Source organism: Dermacentor albipictus, chromosome 6 (assembly GCF_038994185.2).
Source record: "Dermacentor albipictus isolate Rhodes 1998 colony chromosome 6, USDA_Dalb.pri_finalv2, whole genome shotgun sequence".
Classification (NCBI taxonomy): Eukaryota; Metazoa; Arthropoda; class Arachnida; order Ixodida; family Ixodidae; genus Dermacentor; species Dermacentor albipictus.
In genome coordinates this window covers 12939547-12955975 of record NC_091826.1, presented here as the reverse complement: position 1 = coordinate 12955975, position 16429 = coordinate 12939547, and the positions used below count along the sequence as shown (strand labels likewise).

The 16429-nt window shown below is 44.5% G+C and overlaps 1 protein-coding gene across 20 annotated transcripts in view; it reads right to left on the bottom strand.

Moving 5' to 3' along the window:
• The window catches only part of LOC135914247 (uncharacterized), a 623773-nt gene that overhangs the window by 262480 nt on the left and 344864 nt on the right, over positions 1-16429 (bottom strand). For 16 of the 20 annotated variants that reach the window (XM_070539896.1, XM_070539897.1, XM_070539905.1 and 13 more), the window contains one exon: positions 7697-7765. The exons of 3 other annotated variants lie outside the window; for them this stretch is intronic. In XM_070539896.1, coding sequence (XP_070395997.1) covers positions 7697-7765 — 69 coding nt within the window. Of the gene's footprint in view, positions 1-7692; positions 7766-16429 lie in introns of all 20 variants that reach the window. One more of the 20 variants, XM_070539899.1, reaches the window with a different exon arrangement.

The window sequence follows — 16429 nt, the reverse complement described above, 5'->3', positions numbered from 1 at the left end:
AAAGGAGAAACTTCGTGGCTCACGCGCATGTGCTCAGAATCGTTTTGGGGGGCTACTGCACTAAGCAACATGGAATCGCCCAACTGGCTTATCATAGGATACGTTGGCTGATGTCACTGGCAACATAAGTCAGACGTCAAGAAAGCTTGAATTAGGGACGACTGGAGTCGCCTCACCAGCGATCTATATTCAGCCAGTGAATGAACAAAGGCGACAGTGGTCCACAGAGCCGTTGATGCGTTCTCTATTCTCCGCACGTGTATACTCGCGGAATTGTGATATTGCGTGATACGCCTCATTTAGCGCTGTTTCGAGGATGCGAAGACATAATAAAGCAACGAAGAGCCACAGTCCGAAAAGTACTGCTTTCACAATGGACGTGCTCGAAATACCACATACGGGACAAGGTATCCAGGCAAACGCTAAATAAGAAGCCGTGACCAACAATTCGCGCTAACGAAGCCCGTGCCAGACAATGGTCCACGTTTCGTGCGCAGGTTTAGTTTCCCAGCAGGCTGCAATGCTATAGCGACACTATAGCGACGAGAATCGAGCCCATGAACTCGCAAATAATCACTCTCTAATGACGTGGTAAATCACGAATGGAGGTGCTCTCTTCGAGGGGCACAAAGAACACTTTCTTCGTTCTTTGATGCGTTTTTCCGTGTTTTGGAAGCAAGTTGCGCCCGCACATGCATGCTTTCAGAGCGCATCGCATTCTATTGCCCACCCCCAAAAAACTTTCAAGGGCAATGACAGCTCTATGACAGTCCGGCATATACCAGAGCTACGCGGGTGCATGTGTGTGTGCGTGCTTTCGTGTGCGTGTCGAAATGCATAATTGACTAATCAAAGAAACTTAAACAATAAAGCTTTCGAACAATTGTTTTACAACAGATTTAGGTGTACGAATCGTATGCAATGAGTATGCAACGCATATTCACTTGAAAGAATTCTGAGGATGGCACTGGTATCGAGATGTGCTTCGTCCAAGTTGCGGTAAAATGCACTGTTGTTAAGAAAGTGCTGTTTGATGCGCTGGCGCACTAAAGTAATTAAAACGCAAATGTATTTTGTCCCACACTTAGCGAATGAATATGTCGAAAGTTGGATTATCCTGAAAATTCATTACAAGTGGATACTCCTTGCGTATGCACTTGTGCGACAAACAGTCAGTGATGATCGCACTGGTCAGTCGTACTCAAAAAGCCTGAGCTACACTGTGTCTTCGGCTGATTTCCCATCACATGAGACTGAGCACAGGTGGCCATTACAAAGGCAGCAGACTTCAGTGATTCGTTTTGCTGTGATCGCATCTAAAACGACAGCAACATTCTTTCATAGTCAACCCACCATCTTATTTTGTTGTTTCTATTGCTCCTCTGCAGAGGTGGCACATGCCCACGATCGTCCAAGAATTGGGCGGTTGGCAGAAAATGGGTAGAAGTTTAGAAAAAAATTACTGAAGAAAGATGCACTTTTCTCGGTGTTCCGTTGCCTGCTTCTTTCTCAAATAATTGGCTTCACCCACTATACGGGGAACACGGTGGTTATAACGCGCTCTTCAACGGGGAGGGGTGTGGGTGCACAAAAACTTTATATTTACAGTAAGGTTAAAAAAAACAATAAACAGTATGTAATGCAGCACTTAATGCAACAATCCGGTTATGTCATAGTACCGAAAGAATAGTGCGAATTAGACAAGGTTCGGACTTGTTTTTTGCGATGTATGCGACTTTCTTATTCTATGGCAAAGGAATACAACTTGTGTAAGTCGAATTATAGACGCGGACACACCTTGCCACTTTCGGACTCCCTCTCTGTAAGGGAGCTATATTTATTCAGTTACAATACATAGTTTTATGGAACCTCTTGATCGCAGCTGTATTGCGCTAGACGTGTTATTTCTTCATCTATTTATTTTGTTGAAGCAGTTCCACATTTCCGTGTTTAAATATATTTGATTCAGATAAACCTGGTAAAGTACGTTAAGTTCAGTATTTCTTGTTTGTAAAACAGTCACATTTCTTTCTTTTCATTGTTACGTACGACAACGTCCAAACACCTTATCCTACGCAACCCCAGCATGTTATTCGAAGTTACCTTGAAATTTGCTTTCCTTAGACAATTTCTCAATCCAGTTCTTCTTTTTTTTTGGAGGGGGGGGCGCCAGTGAAGAGGCAGTTGCTGTGTTGAAGGCTGCACACTTCTTTAGGCTCAATGACACGTTTTAAAGTTCGTGCCTGGGGCTTAATAAAACTGTACGTTTCTTTCTGATTTTGCATTGTTGCTTTAAAGCGCACTTGGCGGCTGTGAATCCTGTGAGCTGCTGTACAAACAATGTGGCGTTATCATTGCATCGTCGTGGGTGGCTTTGACGATGTCGATGCTTTCGACCCTGTTTTTCACCTACGAGCTTATTCTCGGTGCGTCCTATATTGTGGGCATGTGCCTTGTTAGACAGTTATCCCCTTCATTATCATGCACACATCCTCTGAGCCACCGACGCTGTTTTGACGAAAATCACAACGAAGCGTTACGCGCGAACACACCGCCATCCTGTCATGAACAATTTTTACGTGATGCCCGCATAATGTAATCCACGCCCGCTACAGCATTGCTCGTTCTGGCCTTGACAATACATGCACAGCCAGTAGTGTTCCCAGAATGTGTGCGCAGCGCAATGCCTTGCACTAATTGTCCAGCACTGTCGCTGCGCGATCGCTCAGTGCTTAGTGCGCTCAACACCCAGAATGCATATTGCTTGACTTGGCGAAGGCTCACGTCACGGTGGAGGTGGTTGTGGAGAACTTTTCTTTTTCTTCACGCTGTAGCAATGGCTATGCTGGAGATGGTAAGGTTGTTTGACGAAGACAGAAATCATCATTGCGTGTAACAAAAAGGACAGACGGACGAGGCAAGACAAAATTCAAGCACTTAACTGCTGTTGCAGTAAAAAGGGAATGACGGGTATAATTTCTCGCTTGTGCTTCAGACTTCACGAACACAGGCAATCCTAACAAACACGGCAATCAGAATGAGAAAACCCTCAATAATTCTAAGTGTATTTTATGCTTTACAATACTGACTGATGAAGTATTTGGCGTATTTATACTCAATATATTCTGTGCAGTGTGTGTCTGGAGGTTCGTCAAACATGGAGTTGACTTTTAAGTGGCCACGAAAGAATGTTTCGCAGAGCGAGTGTTGACTTGTGGTAGAAATTATATTTATCAGGCGAAACGGCTCCTTCTTGCACTCTGTGGGCAGTCTCATTGCGTTGCGCTGCAATGTAAAATGCTGATTGATACGGAATCGGTAGAGCAATTTAGACCACATCCTTTGGCAGTGCTCCGCGTTGCGCGGCGAAGAAGACGTTATGCCGTCCTAGTAGGAGGCAGCCCTATGCAGTCCCGATTTGGAAGCCCAACTATGGGCAGTCCAACGGGCCCGCGTCGTGGCAGAGAGCCTAGGTCTTTCTGTCCTTACGTGGGAGCGGCTGGCTACGTGCTAGTGTGCGTTCCGATGAACCTCAACAAAGATGTTTCATCGATCCATCCAACAACGCTGCCTTGTGTCGCAACTGAAAGATTCCATCAAAGTCACTGTTTACTACTCAGTTGACTTATCATAGGCATCCAACAAAGGCTGAATGTGAGAGTCGAAGTACTACCAAAAACACCAAACAACGTCGCCACTGTAACGGGCTGCAGGTGCGTGCCCAGACTGCTGGAGCAGCGCAGCTAAGTCGAGCACGTTTATGTACAAATAGCCAGGAAAATGAGCAAAAGGAGTAAGAAGAAACACATGAATGCAAATTGCATCTTCTTTCGAAAATGGTGAGTCAAAGAATATCGCACGCGAGAAACGAATATCGCGGCAACAGTTGTAAAGGAAAAGTTATACACATGCGCGCCATGTGCAAAGGCAATCGGAACTCTAGATTTTTCAGTGCCAACGTCAACAAGAACGAGCGTTGGACACAATCAGTGCTTGAGATTGGGTTCAGGGTAATGCAAAATGAGCAGCAAAAAATATCTGACTCGCCAGTTATTCTAGAACAGCCTGTTTGACCAACCTGCGTGGGTGCGTCTTGCGTAAACAGACTAGGCAAGTTTAAAACGCCTTGGCGTGTTTTTATTGACATTCATTGGCGCAGAACGAGAGAAAGAGAGAGAGAGAGAGAGATAAGGGAAGCAAATGCAGGGAGGTTAAGCAGACGCACGTCCGGTTTCTTACCATACTCAACTGGTAGTGGGTAATGCGTGAAAAAAAATGAGAAAAGTCATGAAGATTGTCGCCTCGTTTAGAGGTGCACACCGAAACTAATTTCACTCACTGAGGTTCCTAGACCTCAGCTATTGCAGTAATGCACGTAGTATCGTTTCTGTCCTTGTGAGAAATGGGGCAAACGGTTAAGACAGAAAAAGACAACTAAAAAAATCAATATCCTCACCAGACCCAAGTATGCAGTTCGTTACCCTGCAATGAGTTTGGGGGAAACGGGCTGTCGATGTAGGGAGTAGGGAGGGCGAGAGAGGGAGAAGAAGGCAGCAGAATTCGGCGACTCTTTGAGCATTGAACTCGTTTACTGCGACTGCAGCATGCTTTAATGGGGAACACAACCATTTTATTCTCAGCTGTCTTGACGCGATACGTGACAAGAACCCAGCAGTTCGCGGTTTGTTTGGGGAAGGGCTGAGGTCATCAAAAAAAAGATGTACCAATTTAACGTAAGAAATAAGATAAATACATACTATAATAGTGAAAATGTACTTATATTTGCTTGGTAGCATGGAAATATTAGTGTGGATTAGATAACTGAATTCTGACTCTTTATTCTTTGCGGTGCATACGCATCTTCCTTTCTGTGTCACATAGTCATGAGTGTTGTGGAATTCGAACTACGCTGAGAATACCGCTGTCCAAGTAGGATAAATTTATTTACATCAAATGTTTAGCTTTCTGAAGCCTTTGAGCTGCAGCTGTTTGTCGATAGGCTTATATATGCTCACTTTTCTTGCGAGCCGATTTAACGTTTAAATATGAATATATTTCATTCAGAAAATCTTAGTGCATCATGTTTACTTTCGTTTCTTTTGAGTCTCGTGAAAATGAGATACCGTTGTGGTCAGTGTTAACAAGTTTTGAGAACTTGGGCGAGACAGCCGCCAACCGCCCATGGTGGCCTAGTGCCTTTGGCGTCGCACTGGTAAGCCTTTGGCGTCGCACTGGTAAGGTTTCAGTCGGAGCGAAATGTAAAAACATCCGTTGTACCTTGCATTGGGTGCACGGTAAATAACCCGAAATGGTCAAAATTAATCCGGAGCCTCCCACCCCCTTCAGCGTGCCTAATATTCATATCCTGGTTTTCGCAAGTAGAACGCGAGAATTTAATTTAAACAGCCAATTTTTTTTTAAATCCCCGCTTGTAGCGAACCCTCCCAGGACTTTCCCGACCGCGAGTGCTTGATGTGGCTGGGTGCGGGTGGGTGTGACTATGTGCTGCTGCTGTCCTACGAAACAGCTTATATATGAAAAAAAAAGAGAATCACGTGCCCAATGATGGATCAAAGCCCGATGCTCAAACCAATAGGACACGATCGCACGCATACCTCCATCGTGCCAACGCCAACTAACTCTCTCAGGCGTTCACCAACATTCTGAGGCGTTCGCACGTTTGTCACAATGCGTGGCACGGGCGAGTACATGCACGTACGCCGAATTCTTTTACGCCAAAGACGCAGGAATGAAATTGGCAAATTTATAGCATTTCATTAACCACGCAACAAAAGTTTTGTATTACATAAATTCTATGATTTCGATATACAGATATCTCTTGTTTTTGTGGTTCGGTAGGGCAACGTCGAAGCAGCTGTCTGACATGACTGCAGTGTGACATTTCAGATGACCTCCGAATTTCAAATTTCCTTGACATCATTTTTTTTCAGTACAGGTTTTGCGTAATATATAGGCCACAGGCGAGGAGGCCGTTGTGGTCTCAAAGGCTTCTTGCTTTTCAAGCTTGACTCGTTCTGAAGGTCGCGCCTAGAAATTAACTCAGAGGCCAAACCTTCTAGTACAACTGATGTCACGTCCTTGGTCATTTTCTAGTAGTGGGTCCAACCTAATCAAACCAGCACACTTGCGTGAGAATGACGTACATAATGAAATCCTTGGCCGGTATAACGTAAAAGTATTCCAATCTGTTTTTTTTCCCAATCGGTCATTAGTCCTCCGTGATAGGTCAAAATGGCTCGAGCTATGCCCGTAAGGGCGTGGCGCTCGCCCAGATATATATGGGCTGGACCCGAACCAAACCTGTCAGGGAGGGCTAATGGTCGATTTGTAATGAAAACAGATTGGAATAGGTTTTCGTCATAGCGGCCTTTACCCACTACAGTACTGCTCGTTCTTGCCTCCGAAATACATGAGCTGACGCCATGGCTCTCAGAGTCTCGGTGGAGCGCGAACCCTTGCACGCACTGTCCAGCACCGTTGCTGCGCTACAGTTCATTGGTTAGAGCACTCGGCTCCCAAATGCACATGGCTTCACTGATATGGGATCAAGTCGCAGTAGAACCAGTTGTAGATAATTTTGCTGTTTCTTCTCTCTGCGGTGATAGCGAAGCCAGAGATAAAGAGGTCTTCTTACGATCGCAAAAACATTGTTGTGTGTCGTCGACAACAAAAACAGTCGTCATCAGCGTAATGGAATGGACAGGTTGAGCGGACCGACAAGGCAAACCTAATTCCGAGCACTCAACGACTGTCGCAGCACAAAGAGGAAAGAAACGGGTCAGGTCCACGTTACTCTGCGACTTTAATTCTGCAACTACAACAACTGCTCCAAAGTAAGCAATTCAGAATCTACTAAGCAAATATTAGTTCTTACTTGCTAAGGCGCTGTCACATACTTACTGATGACCGACTCATTGCTTTTCTACCCTGCCCTGTATAAAAATTGTTGTGGGCTTTTCAATCACAAGCAGGTGTTTTTCCTTGCCGTAAGCGCAGATGAAACGTTCGGTATAACGCTAAAACTGAAAAAAAACTAATTCTGGAGTGAAGAGCACAATCAGAAACCCTGTGACTTTGTGCACGAGCGGGTTATTTTACTGGTTCCATGCCATTTGGATGTAACCTTCAGAAATAATTTTATTTTCTTTGTGACATAAGGCCCAACTGGGTTCCCTCTTGGAGCAGTGGGCCCTCTGTGCACTCGGTTATTTAATGAAAGGGCACTGAAAGCGACATCCCAGAAAGTAACGGATCAAGAATGACCTCTAGTTCACAGTGGTTATCCGTATTTAAACAAAAGGTATCAAGCCTCTTCTTCGTCTTCTTAGAGACACCCAGGGAGAGTTTTGTAAGGCGAAGTCTACCATAGCAGTGCAACGCATGTTCACAATTCACGTACCCACGCATACACGCGCATGTACATACACAAAGCACGAACACGCACCCACAGACACGCATGGCTTGAGAAGGTTCAAACAAGCCTTCGTAAAATGTAAACGCCTCAATAAAGCAGCTCTGAAATTAAAACAACACGTAAAATGTAAATAACCTATAACCTTGTAGGAAGCAGAAGAATTGGACTTGTCAATAAGATGGGAAATGAAATACCCACGAACGAGACTTCGCGAGGAAGCCACTTTATGCCAGCAGTATAATGATGTGTGCGCATACCTACCTGCTGCAGAGCGTGACTTTGACTGTTTTCGTCCAGTGAGAGGAGTTCCGGAAGGAAAAAGGTAGACACCTGCAGAGCGAGATACATTTGCAAATAGTTACTGCTCCCAAAAGAGAAACAACTAAAATGAGGAGGGTACAAGGAAGTTCACACATTCACGAACCTCTCACAAATCAGGGCTAAAACTGCTAAATATGTGAACCAGGAATTCTATACCGAAAAAGTGTCCTGCGCGCTTAGCATAGCACGAACGAATAAGAAAATAAAAAAAAAATTCCGAGAACACGTAAGCACTTCTTATAGGCTATGAATGCGAAAACATTGATCTCTAATCGAACACGGCTTAGCGGTCCTTCAAGTTATGAATTCCTCGCGGGTTTGCTGTCGCCGCTTGAGGTTTAGCCCAGTGGATAAGACACCCGGCTTTTGAGCATGGAGTGGTAGGTTGGAAAGTTACTACCGCCAACGTTTTAAGGAGAAAGCCTTAGATGGCTCATGGGTCGAAAAATTGACGATCCGGCGTTATGGCCCCAACATTAAAGTGCATGCACCAGTAAAAAGAAAGAAAGAAAAGAAAAAAAAAGAGGTCGATTATTTCTGTTCACGTTGAACGGACACCTTCCTAGTAATCAGTGTGGTCACAAAAGTGTCTGCGTTTGCCTTTACAGGTTTTGTTTATGTTAACTGAGCAATGTACATGTGCCTTAGGACGTTTTGAGGACTATGAGTGCGCCTTCGAGAACTGAAACTAAATCTGCTGTTGAAAGTTAGCGCCAATCTGTTTGTCTGATTGGCCTTTCCGTGTCCCCGTTATTCTGCCTATGATACAAGAAGTAGAAGGCGCCAAATATGCAAGCCCATGTAGCTACCCTTGCCGAATAGAGTGTTAAAATATTAATAAAAAAGTCGTTCAGTGGACCTGCGTATGTGTATTAATGGTTTGCATGTACTTGCCACGGCTGTTCTAACATGCCATTAACCACACAGATTCAGTGGCGATGTCTAGGGGACCAAAAAATAGAAAAACATAAAAAGAAAAGCAGAAGAAAGCAATTAATAGTTAGTAAGAACACATTTGACTGCCAAACTTTTCTTTTCGAATTTATTGTGGTTTTTCATACGCCAATTTTTTTATAGTGGTTACCGAAGCGCAGTTAAAACACAGGCGATATCTTCCGCGCACGAGGAACGGGTGGATAACACAGGCTTCCAAGAGCGAGAACTAGGGCGAAGTGGCGTCACAGACAATGGCAATTCGGGTGCCGTGTTTCGCTTCTCCAGACGACAGACGCCGGCTTTTTCGCTTAATGGGCCATTTGACGCTTTCACAGCAAAAAGGAACAATCCGTTACAACTCAAGATATCAGTCCTCTGTTTATGCAATGGGCTCGCTTTTTCTTAAGCATCGAAGGCAATTGCATTGCCTTAACCTGTTTGGTGACATAAAACTCAGACTGGGCGGGAAAGGAACTGTAGGTAAAAATGCTAATACCGGTTTAAACAGCTGAACGGAAAACACGTGACGAAGACAGACAATGATGACCGCGACATCCTCGTTGGTCTTCATTTGTCCCTTGCTTTCAGTACAACTGTTTAGACTCGTATTAGATATGAACCAACTAGTTCAGTTGAATAATATTCGGAAATGCTGGACCTGCCCGGAAGTCAGCATATCGATTACAATGACGAAAAGAACGACGTTTTATCCCCAGGAGTCCCCAAACTTTGTTTACGTGAGGTTGAGCAGAAAGCCACGTAGATTGGTGCAAAACTGTTTGAAGTAAGTCTCAGCGTCTGTCTTTGTCCTCAGCACGCAGGCAGAATGTATTGAATCCGCCCCTAGTATCCCACGCTCCATCATTTATTTTTTTTCTGACGGAAGTCGGTAGCTGCTTGAAGCAAGCCCACACTATTGAGCAACTCTGTCTTAGCGCATTTGGTGCAACGTGGTTACGGAAGAGCGTGCAGATGTCCTAAGAAGCGACATCCCAGAAACTGTCGTGCTGGCGCGCGAGTATCTTTTCATATAATTCCTGTTTTGTTCCTTTCGTTAGGGCACTTAATTTTATGCGAAGCATATTACGAGGGCTCAACCCAGCTCCTCAGGCGCGGCGGTGACCATGAAATCACGTGACACCGTGACGTCACGACAGAGGAGAAGTGGCTTTGGCTCAACTCTTGCAAGACGGGCTGGGTGGGAATCGAACCAGGGTCTCCGGAGTGTGGGACGGAGACGCTACCACTGAGCCACGAGTACAACGCTTCAAAGCGGTACAAAAGCGCCTCTAGTGAATGCGGTGTTGCCTTAGAAACGCGCTGTTTCTAAGGCGTGCGTCTCTTGCTCAGGCGCACATTTCGTTGCCGCGCCGAACGCTGCTTTGCTCGACGCTCACCGCGTCCAATGCGGGGCGCGTAGTCGCTGCCCTGTAGCCCATTGTCTTACACCCCTTGGCGGGTCGACGGGAACGCTGTCGCGTTCCACTCTTGAAGGCGAAGAAGTAATGCATGAGTTGTTTCTTCGTCTAGCCGAACCAAATATAGCCAAGCAACAGCAGTTCACCAGGCTAAACAGTGGTTCAACAACTAAAATAAAGGCTAGTATGCTTCGCATCCTGGGCTTAACCTTACCTAAGCCACAGCCATTTTTTTTTCTTGATCTTTTATTTTTCCCTGTAGGTTCTCGTCCTTTTGCGCAATATGTTCTGCGGGAGTTGGGCCGGTGGAGAAAACTAGATTGCAGGCTGTTCACAAGGTTAATGACATTCCTATACGCGTCTCGAGCAACAAAAAAGAATTCAGGAAGGCGTGGCGCAAACAGCAACAGGGAATCGCAATGCCTCAGTTGGCTATTGTCTGCCTTTCTCGCGCTAGCTGCGTTTACTGTTGCCAGACTGAAACTTTGTTCATTTCCGATTTAACTGCTGCTCATAGAGTGCGGAGGCCGCCGGGATGCGCCAGAATGCGCCCACTCCTCTCGAGGTCTATTCCCACGAGCACCACTCCGGACGCGGATGCACCCGGCAGATCAGCACAATCAGTCACTCCAGAGCAACAATAGCATTCTTCCTTTTGTCTCCTTCTCTTCCTATTTCTTTCTCCATCTACCGGTGCAAGGACGGCACGTTCGACATGGTTCGCGAGAAACCTGCGTTTCAGCGTCTTTTTCCTTCATTGCGCATTTCTTACTTCGTTTCTTTCTTTCTTTCTTTCTTTCTTTCTCTTTCTTTCTTTCGTTTCTTTCTTTCTTTCATTAGCATAGTAGCCTGAATTCCAGGAAGGGACACGCAATCTTCGATATTTCAATGATCAGGCGCCACAGTCATGGGCTGATACACGAAGCATTATTCAATTTTGTAAGCAGTGACGTCAAATTTATGTGACTGTGTAACACCAAGCGTATCCATATAACCATTTTCATTCATATCAATTGACTGTACTACCACCATCCATGCACTTTAGTTTTACACTTACAGAATGACAGCTTAAACTGCCCAATATGGTGGCAGTCTTACGCTTCGGTAAAAATGTCTTAGGCTATTCTACGACAGTGTTGAACTTCCGCAAGATAGCTTTAGGCTTTTTGTCGCGGTTGAAGAGAGGATCTGGTTATGGCATTTTCTCACTGTTTTTTTTTTCTTCCTTCGAAACAAGGCCACTGTCCCAAATAACACGAAAAAATTGAAGTGAATGAAATATAAAGCCCATTGATGCAATCAAGTCTACTCATAAATATACGACAGGAATAAAATAGAGTTCTTGTTAGACCTTCAGCAGCAAGAAGATCGGACTTCGCTGTTGGGGGCCCTCTGGACGTGTTATTTTCAGGGACACTTTGGCCAAATGAAAATGAGCGAGGAACGCTATTTCTTTCACACGCACGTTTTCAGCTCCTTTCCGTTAGTCGTTACGTAGTTTTCCTACACTAATCCCACTGCATAGTCATGTTGTGCGATCGAAGCCTACTGCTAGCGTACACCTGGGCGCCAAGGATACGCTTTTCAAATGCATAATGTGTGGTCTATAAAATGTTCATACTTTGCTTGAGGTGCAGAATCTAGACACGTATGCGTTGAAAGGGGAAGGGGAAGCCAACGAAACGTGTATCTTAGTTCCGGCCTACCTGCGTAGGCCGCGAAGTTTTTTAGTCATTTCAAAACTTATCATTACTTTTACTATTACACGTAGTTGACTCATCAGTAAGACACAGGATACATGGGTCCTTGGGGAAGAATAAATGCTTCTGCCTATCTCATCTTGTGAGCATAGCCACAAAAACCTCCTAATTGTTGTGAAAAAAGATAGTTGCTCATACTTTGCCAAACGCCGGTATTTATTGTTGGACGGTTAATCTCCGAAATTCAGTTTAAAATGTAGACAGCTATCTCTAATGATTGTGTGCTAAAGGAGTTTTTTTTTTCCTGCGAGTTCACGTGTAGAGACGATGGAATCATTCCGTGAGAGATTTTATTTTTGTTCTTCCCTCAACACAATTAAGTGCACTTCGGCCTGAGAATTACAGTGCAACGGCTACCACTAACCATCATGGTTGCAAGCAACTTCTGATCACCTGCATGCACATAAAATGAAGGTTTTTTTTTGCAAGAGACTTCTGTAAAAGAAGTATGGTATTCAGAAACGCGATGATAATTCCTGCGACACGGAACATGAAAGGTTAAGTGTGCTAATAGCAACCGCCATAAAACCAAACGAAATGCTGGTGACTTCTCTTCACAGACGGTGTGTTTTTAATGTTCCTGGCTTTTAACAAATGGGCTTATTCACTAGTGGCTCATAAAATCTATTTACGAGGGGACCAGCCAAAAAGCACAACTATATATTTCCTCCACTGATCATGGTCGTCGTAAGTTTTCGCTTTGGTATGCTCAAATCACGCGTCGACTCCGGCTATGTGATTTTCAGGACCCCTTGGGCAACCTCTGCTTTTCCGATTTCCGCTATAGCGCGCACTGACTTCGTAATTCGTGTTGCAGCTCGTGATGATATTTAGGCAAAGAATTCACCAAACCTATCGACGAATACGTCCGGTAGTAGGAATGAAAGAAAAAGGATTTATTTTACATTAGTTACACGGCTGCAGTTATGCTAGCCCTCTCCATGGAGGAGCTTATTATACGTCTGAGTTCACACATCAGGACACGTCAGTCCCACTGCATGACAGGTCCCCTTTTTGATACCGCCGTCTTTCCTATGCGACTCGACTAGGGAATCTGATGACTGTATCGTGGCCAATCGCAATCGTCGAATCGGTTGCAATGCCCCGGCCATGATATCGCATCGTTCCGCAGCACTCCCACCTCCGATGGTATGGAATATGTGACCGTATATCAACCTAGGAATTCAAGGCCGAAGCCGTTCCCACAGTAGAATTTGACGTTCACTCGTTTCATCATTAGTTTAGGATGTCAAGTAGTGGCAGGGGTCCTTTTGTGGACCGTCAGCAGTCCGTGTGAACGCGGCGTTGACTTCTGGGTAGGCGCTGATGGATGGGTGGGGTGGCCTCGTGGCAAACGTCTAATTAATGGCCTTGGCCATCGTGAGACGTAACATTCGTTGATGATGAGGCAGCTGGACGGTCCCGTTTTTGAAAAACTTATGAACGGATTCGTGTCCTGAAAAGCGACCGACGGAGCAGCGAAACTGGATTGTGAGCCCTGCAATTGTAATGCTCTCAATTTGCTTTGTGCTGCTCTTCAGAATTTGGATTAAGCTGTCAAGCTATCAAAGAATAAGCTTTCCAAGTTATCAAAGAAAGCTAATGCATAGAGCAATTCCGTTGTTGTAGCTTAGTTTTAATCTGATCTTGTATTTACTGAGGAATCTGTCAAACAGAGATCTTCCGCTTAGAAAGCTGTTAATGTAACTCTAGCGTAATTCGTCCTAGCCCTGAAAATCTAATATTGCATTCCTGCGTTTTACAGTTTCTGAGTATCCAGGGTGGACAAAGATTCCAAGCAAGGCGTATACCCTTACGTGAATAACAATTGCTGCTGGAATGACATTTAGGATTTATTGCGCGTTGACACAACGAAGTTCAGATTGGTGGCCTTTCACGATGCATGATAAATTATAGCTAGACTTGCGCGCGAGAATCTTATGTGTACTAGAGATAAGGCCGTACCTCTCACCAACCATGTAAGCAGCTGCCCAAACCAAGCCGAGACATGTGTTCTCCTATAAACAGTGCAAAAACAAAGGCAGCAAAAACATCCGTTCAGCAAACACAGCTAATGGCGTCTCGCGATATCTGCAACGAGATCTCGGCTCTCAGCTCTTCGGTGGCGGAAGCCCCATAGATTGCCGCTGACGCGCCCGTTGGTTTATCCGTTTTCTCACTCTAGGAAGCTGCTTGCCGTCTAACTGGCCGAGGCGAAGAACCATGGTATTCGGTAGCAACTGGCAGCTGCACCTCGGTGAACGCGGCAACGCTATCTTTCGCCGCAACAGGCTTTCTCCCTCGGCTGCTGAAAACGAGGTCACGGGTTGCTTTCCTTTCTGAAGGCGCCCTATGCCGATCACCAAGTCTCAAGTTTGCTTCAGGCAAACATTCACTTGCTTCTCGGTGAAAACCAGAGCATGCCCAATAACGCAACGTTCATTACCATTTGCAATGACAGGGGTGAGGACTAGTTGAGGGCTTTATGTAATAGGAAGTGATGCCTATAAAAAATTTTCACTAATGCTTGGAGAAGTGTATGCACTATGATAAATATAAACAAAGTTTATCGCCTTTGTTTGGGCGCTTTTCAATGTTTTAAAATAATATCTGTGTAGGGACCTCTGACAAAAGACGAATACTCTAAGCCCAGTGTAATGCCCCTGCGGGGTACATCTAATGTAATAAACTGAACTAAACGGAAGATATTTCTGATTTTTCCATTCACTTTCATTCAATTTTATTCTGTGTGGCCTTCCCCGTGTTTCTTTGGGAACACAAAGTCTCAAGTATTCCAAGGCAGATCCTATATTTAGTGAATGAAGGGAATACCGAGTAAGCGTTGGACAATGTTTAAGCAGATATTTGAAGCAATAATGCAACTAAGTTAGCTATAGGATTGCCAGCTTGTCTAGTTGATATTGCATAACAGTATCTAAGCCCAGACCGCAGCAAAAGACTGTAGACTACGAAGGGGCACGCGACACAAGCACTTCTGTTGTGTGTTCCTTCCTCGTCTGTCCTGTCTTGCTGCGCTCTAAGTATCGATACACTAAGTTAGCTTGCCCATGTGCTTCGATTCACGTGCACGCTAAAAGCCACAGTGGGTCAACATTAATCTGGAACCGCCACTACGGTGTGCCTCATGATGAGTTCGTCGTTCTGGCGCGTAAGTCGCCGGAATTTAATCTAACCTGACTAAGCTAACTAGTTGGTAGGTACATGTTTTTATAGTAAATAGTGCTAAAAACGGCACAAGACGGAACAAACACATCACACTGTCTTGTGTTTTCTTGTTTGTCCCGTTTTTAGCACTGCTTGCTTTCGAAGCAAATATTCACGCCCTACAGCTGCAACAGAATGAGAGATTAGAAAATGAAATAATTCTAAGTAAAATAACTTTGGCGTAATTGTTGCTTAAAATAGTTGCGTATTGCGACAATATTCACAAACGGGCCTCAAGATAATCATTTACTGGACTTCCCCGATTTCAACGCAGCACCTGCTACAACGTAACGAAGACAGTACTTTTCAATGAAGCTCGTGGGCGATTTTTACGATGAGAAGTTTCTTGACTGGCACAACTCCACATCGCAGCATTTGAGTAGGCGCTGCGAATGGGAAGTATTGCCCAATTCTGCAGAATTGCTAATAAGATGCAGAGTGACCATATTAGTCGATGAGCCACGCTGTCCTGCACTTCAGTGCCGCAAGGTAAACCTTAACAGTGGAGGAACATTACAGAATACATAGAATGCCACCGTCAAAAATACATGAGCGACAAGCGTATACTTATTTCTGTCCATGTTGTCGCCAATCTCTGCCGAGACCTTAAGTGGGAGTAGGGAATGTATTACTTTCGAAAGCACTCATATGCTTGTCCAAGAAAAAATATAAGGATCCGTTGAATTTTACGGTAAAAGAGGTTTTCATCTCCGCCTATGAATCCAGCATTAAATTTAGGACTGCAGTTGAAACCTGGCACTGAGAACGTTTTGGTGCACTTGTTAGCTTCACCTTCTGCGTCTATAGTACAAATAAATCCAGTTTTTTTTTTGCTAGCTTGTGGTTTGTATACTTTTGCGCATGCGTGGAAAATGAACATTTGCATTGTAATGCACGTACGCGCTTGTACAAAGGGCCAGACACACAAGAGCCATAGCGGTGGGTGAGTCAAGAACAAAAAAACACCAACTTCGGCTGCATGAACAAATATTAGTGGCAAGTAAGCAGACATTACAATGCCGGGATGAAGTAGTACTGTAATACTGCGCATGCTGGTGCCAACCAGGACTCGAGAAATGTATAAGCTGCTAAACTAAGATGGTTTTGTCGGTTTAGCCTCGTAAAGCCCAAATACAGTTTCACATCAATTATAAAAATTAGAACGACTCGTTCATGTTTATTTTGACAGTGGAGAGAAAATGTTATTGAAGTTTAAACACAATTAGTATAGAGGATATTGAATAATTGTACATATGAATAATTTGCAACAACAAGCTCGCTTTAGAAGACGTAGCATATATTATACATGAAAGCTCGCCAAACTATATATATAA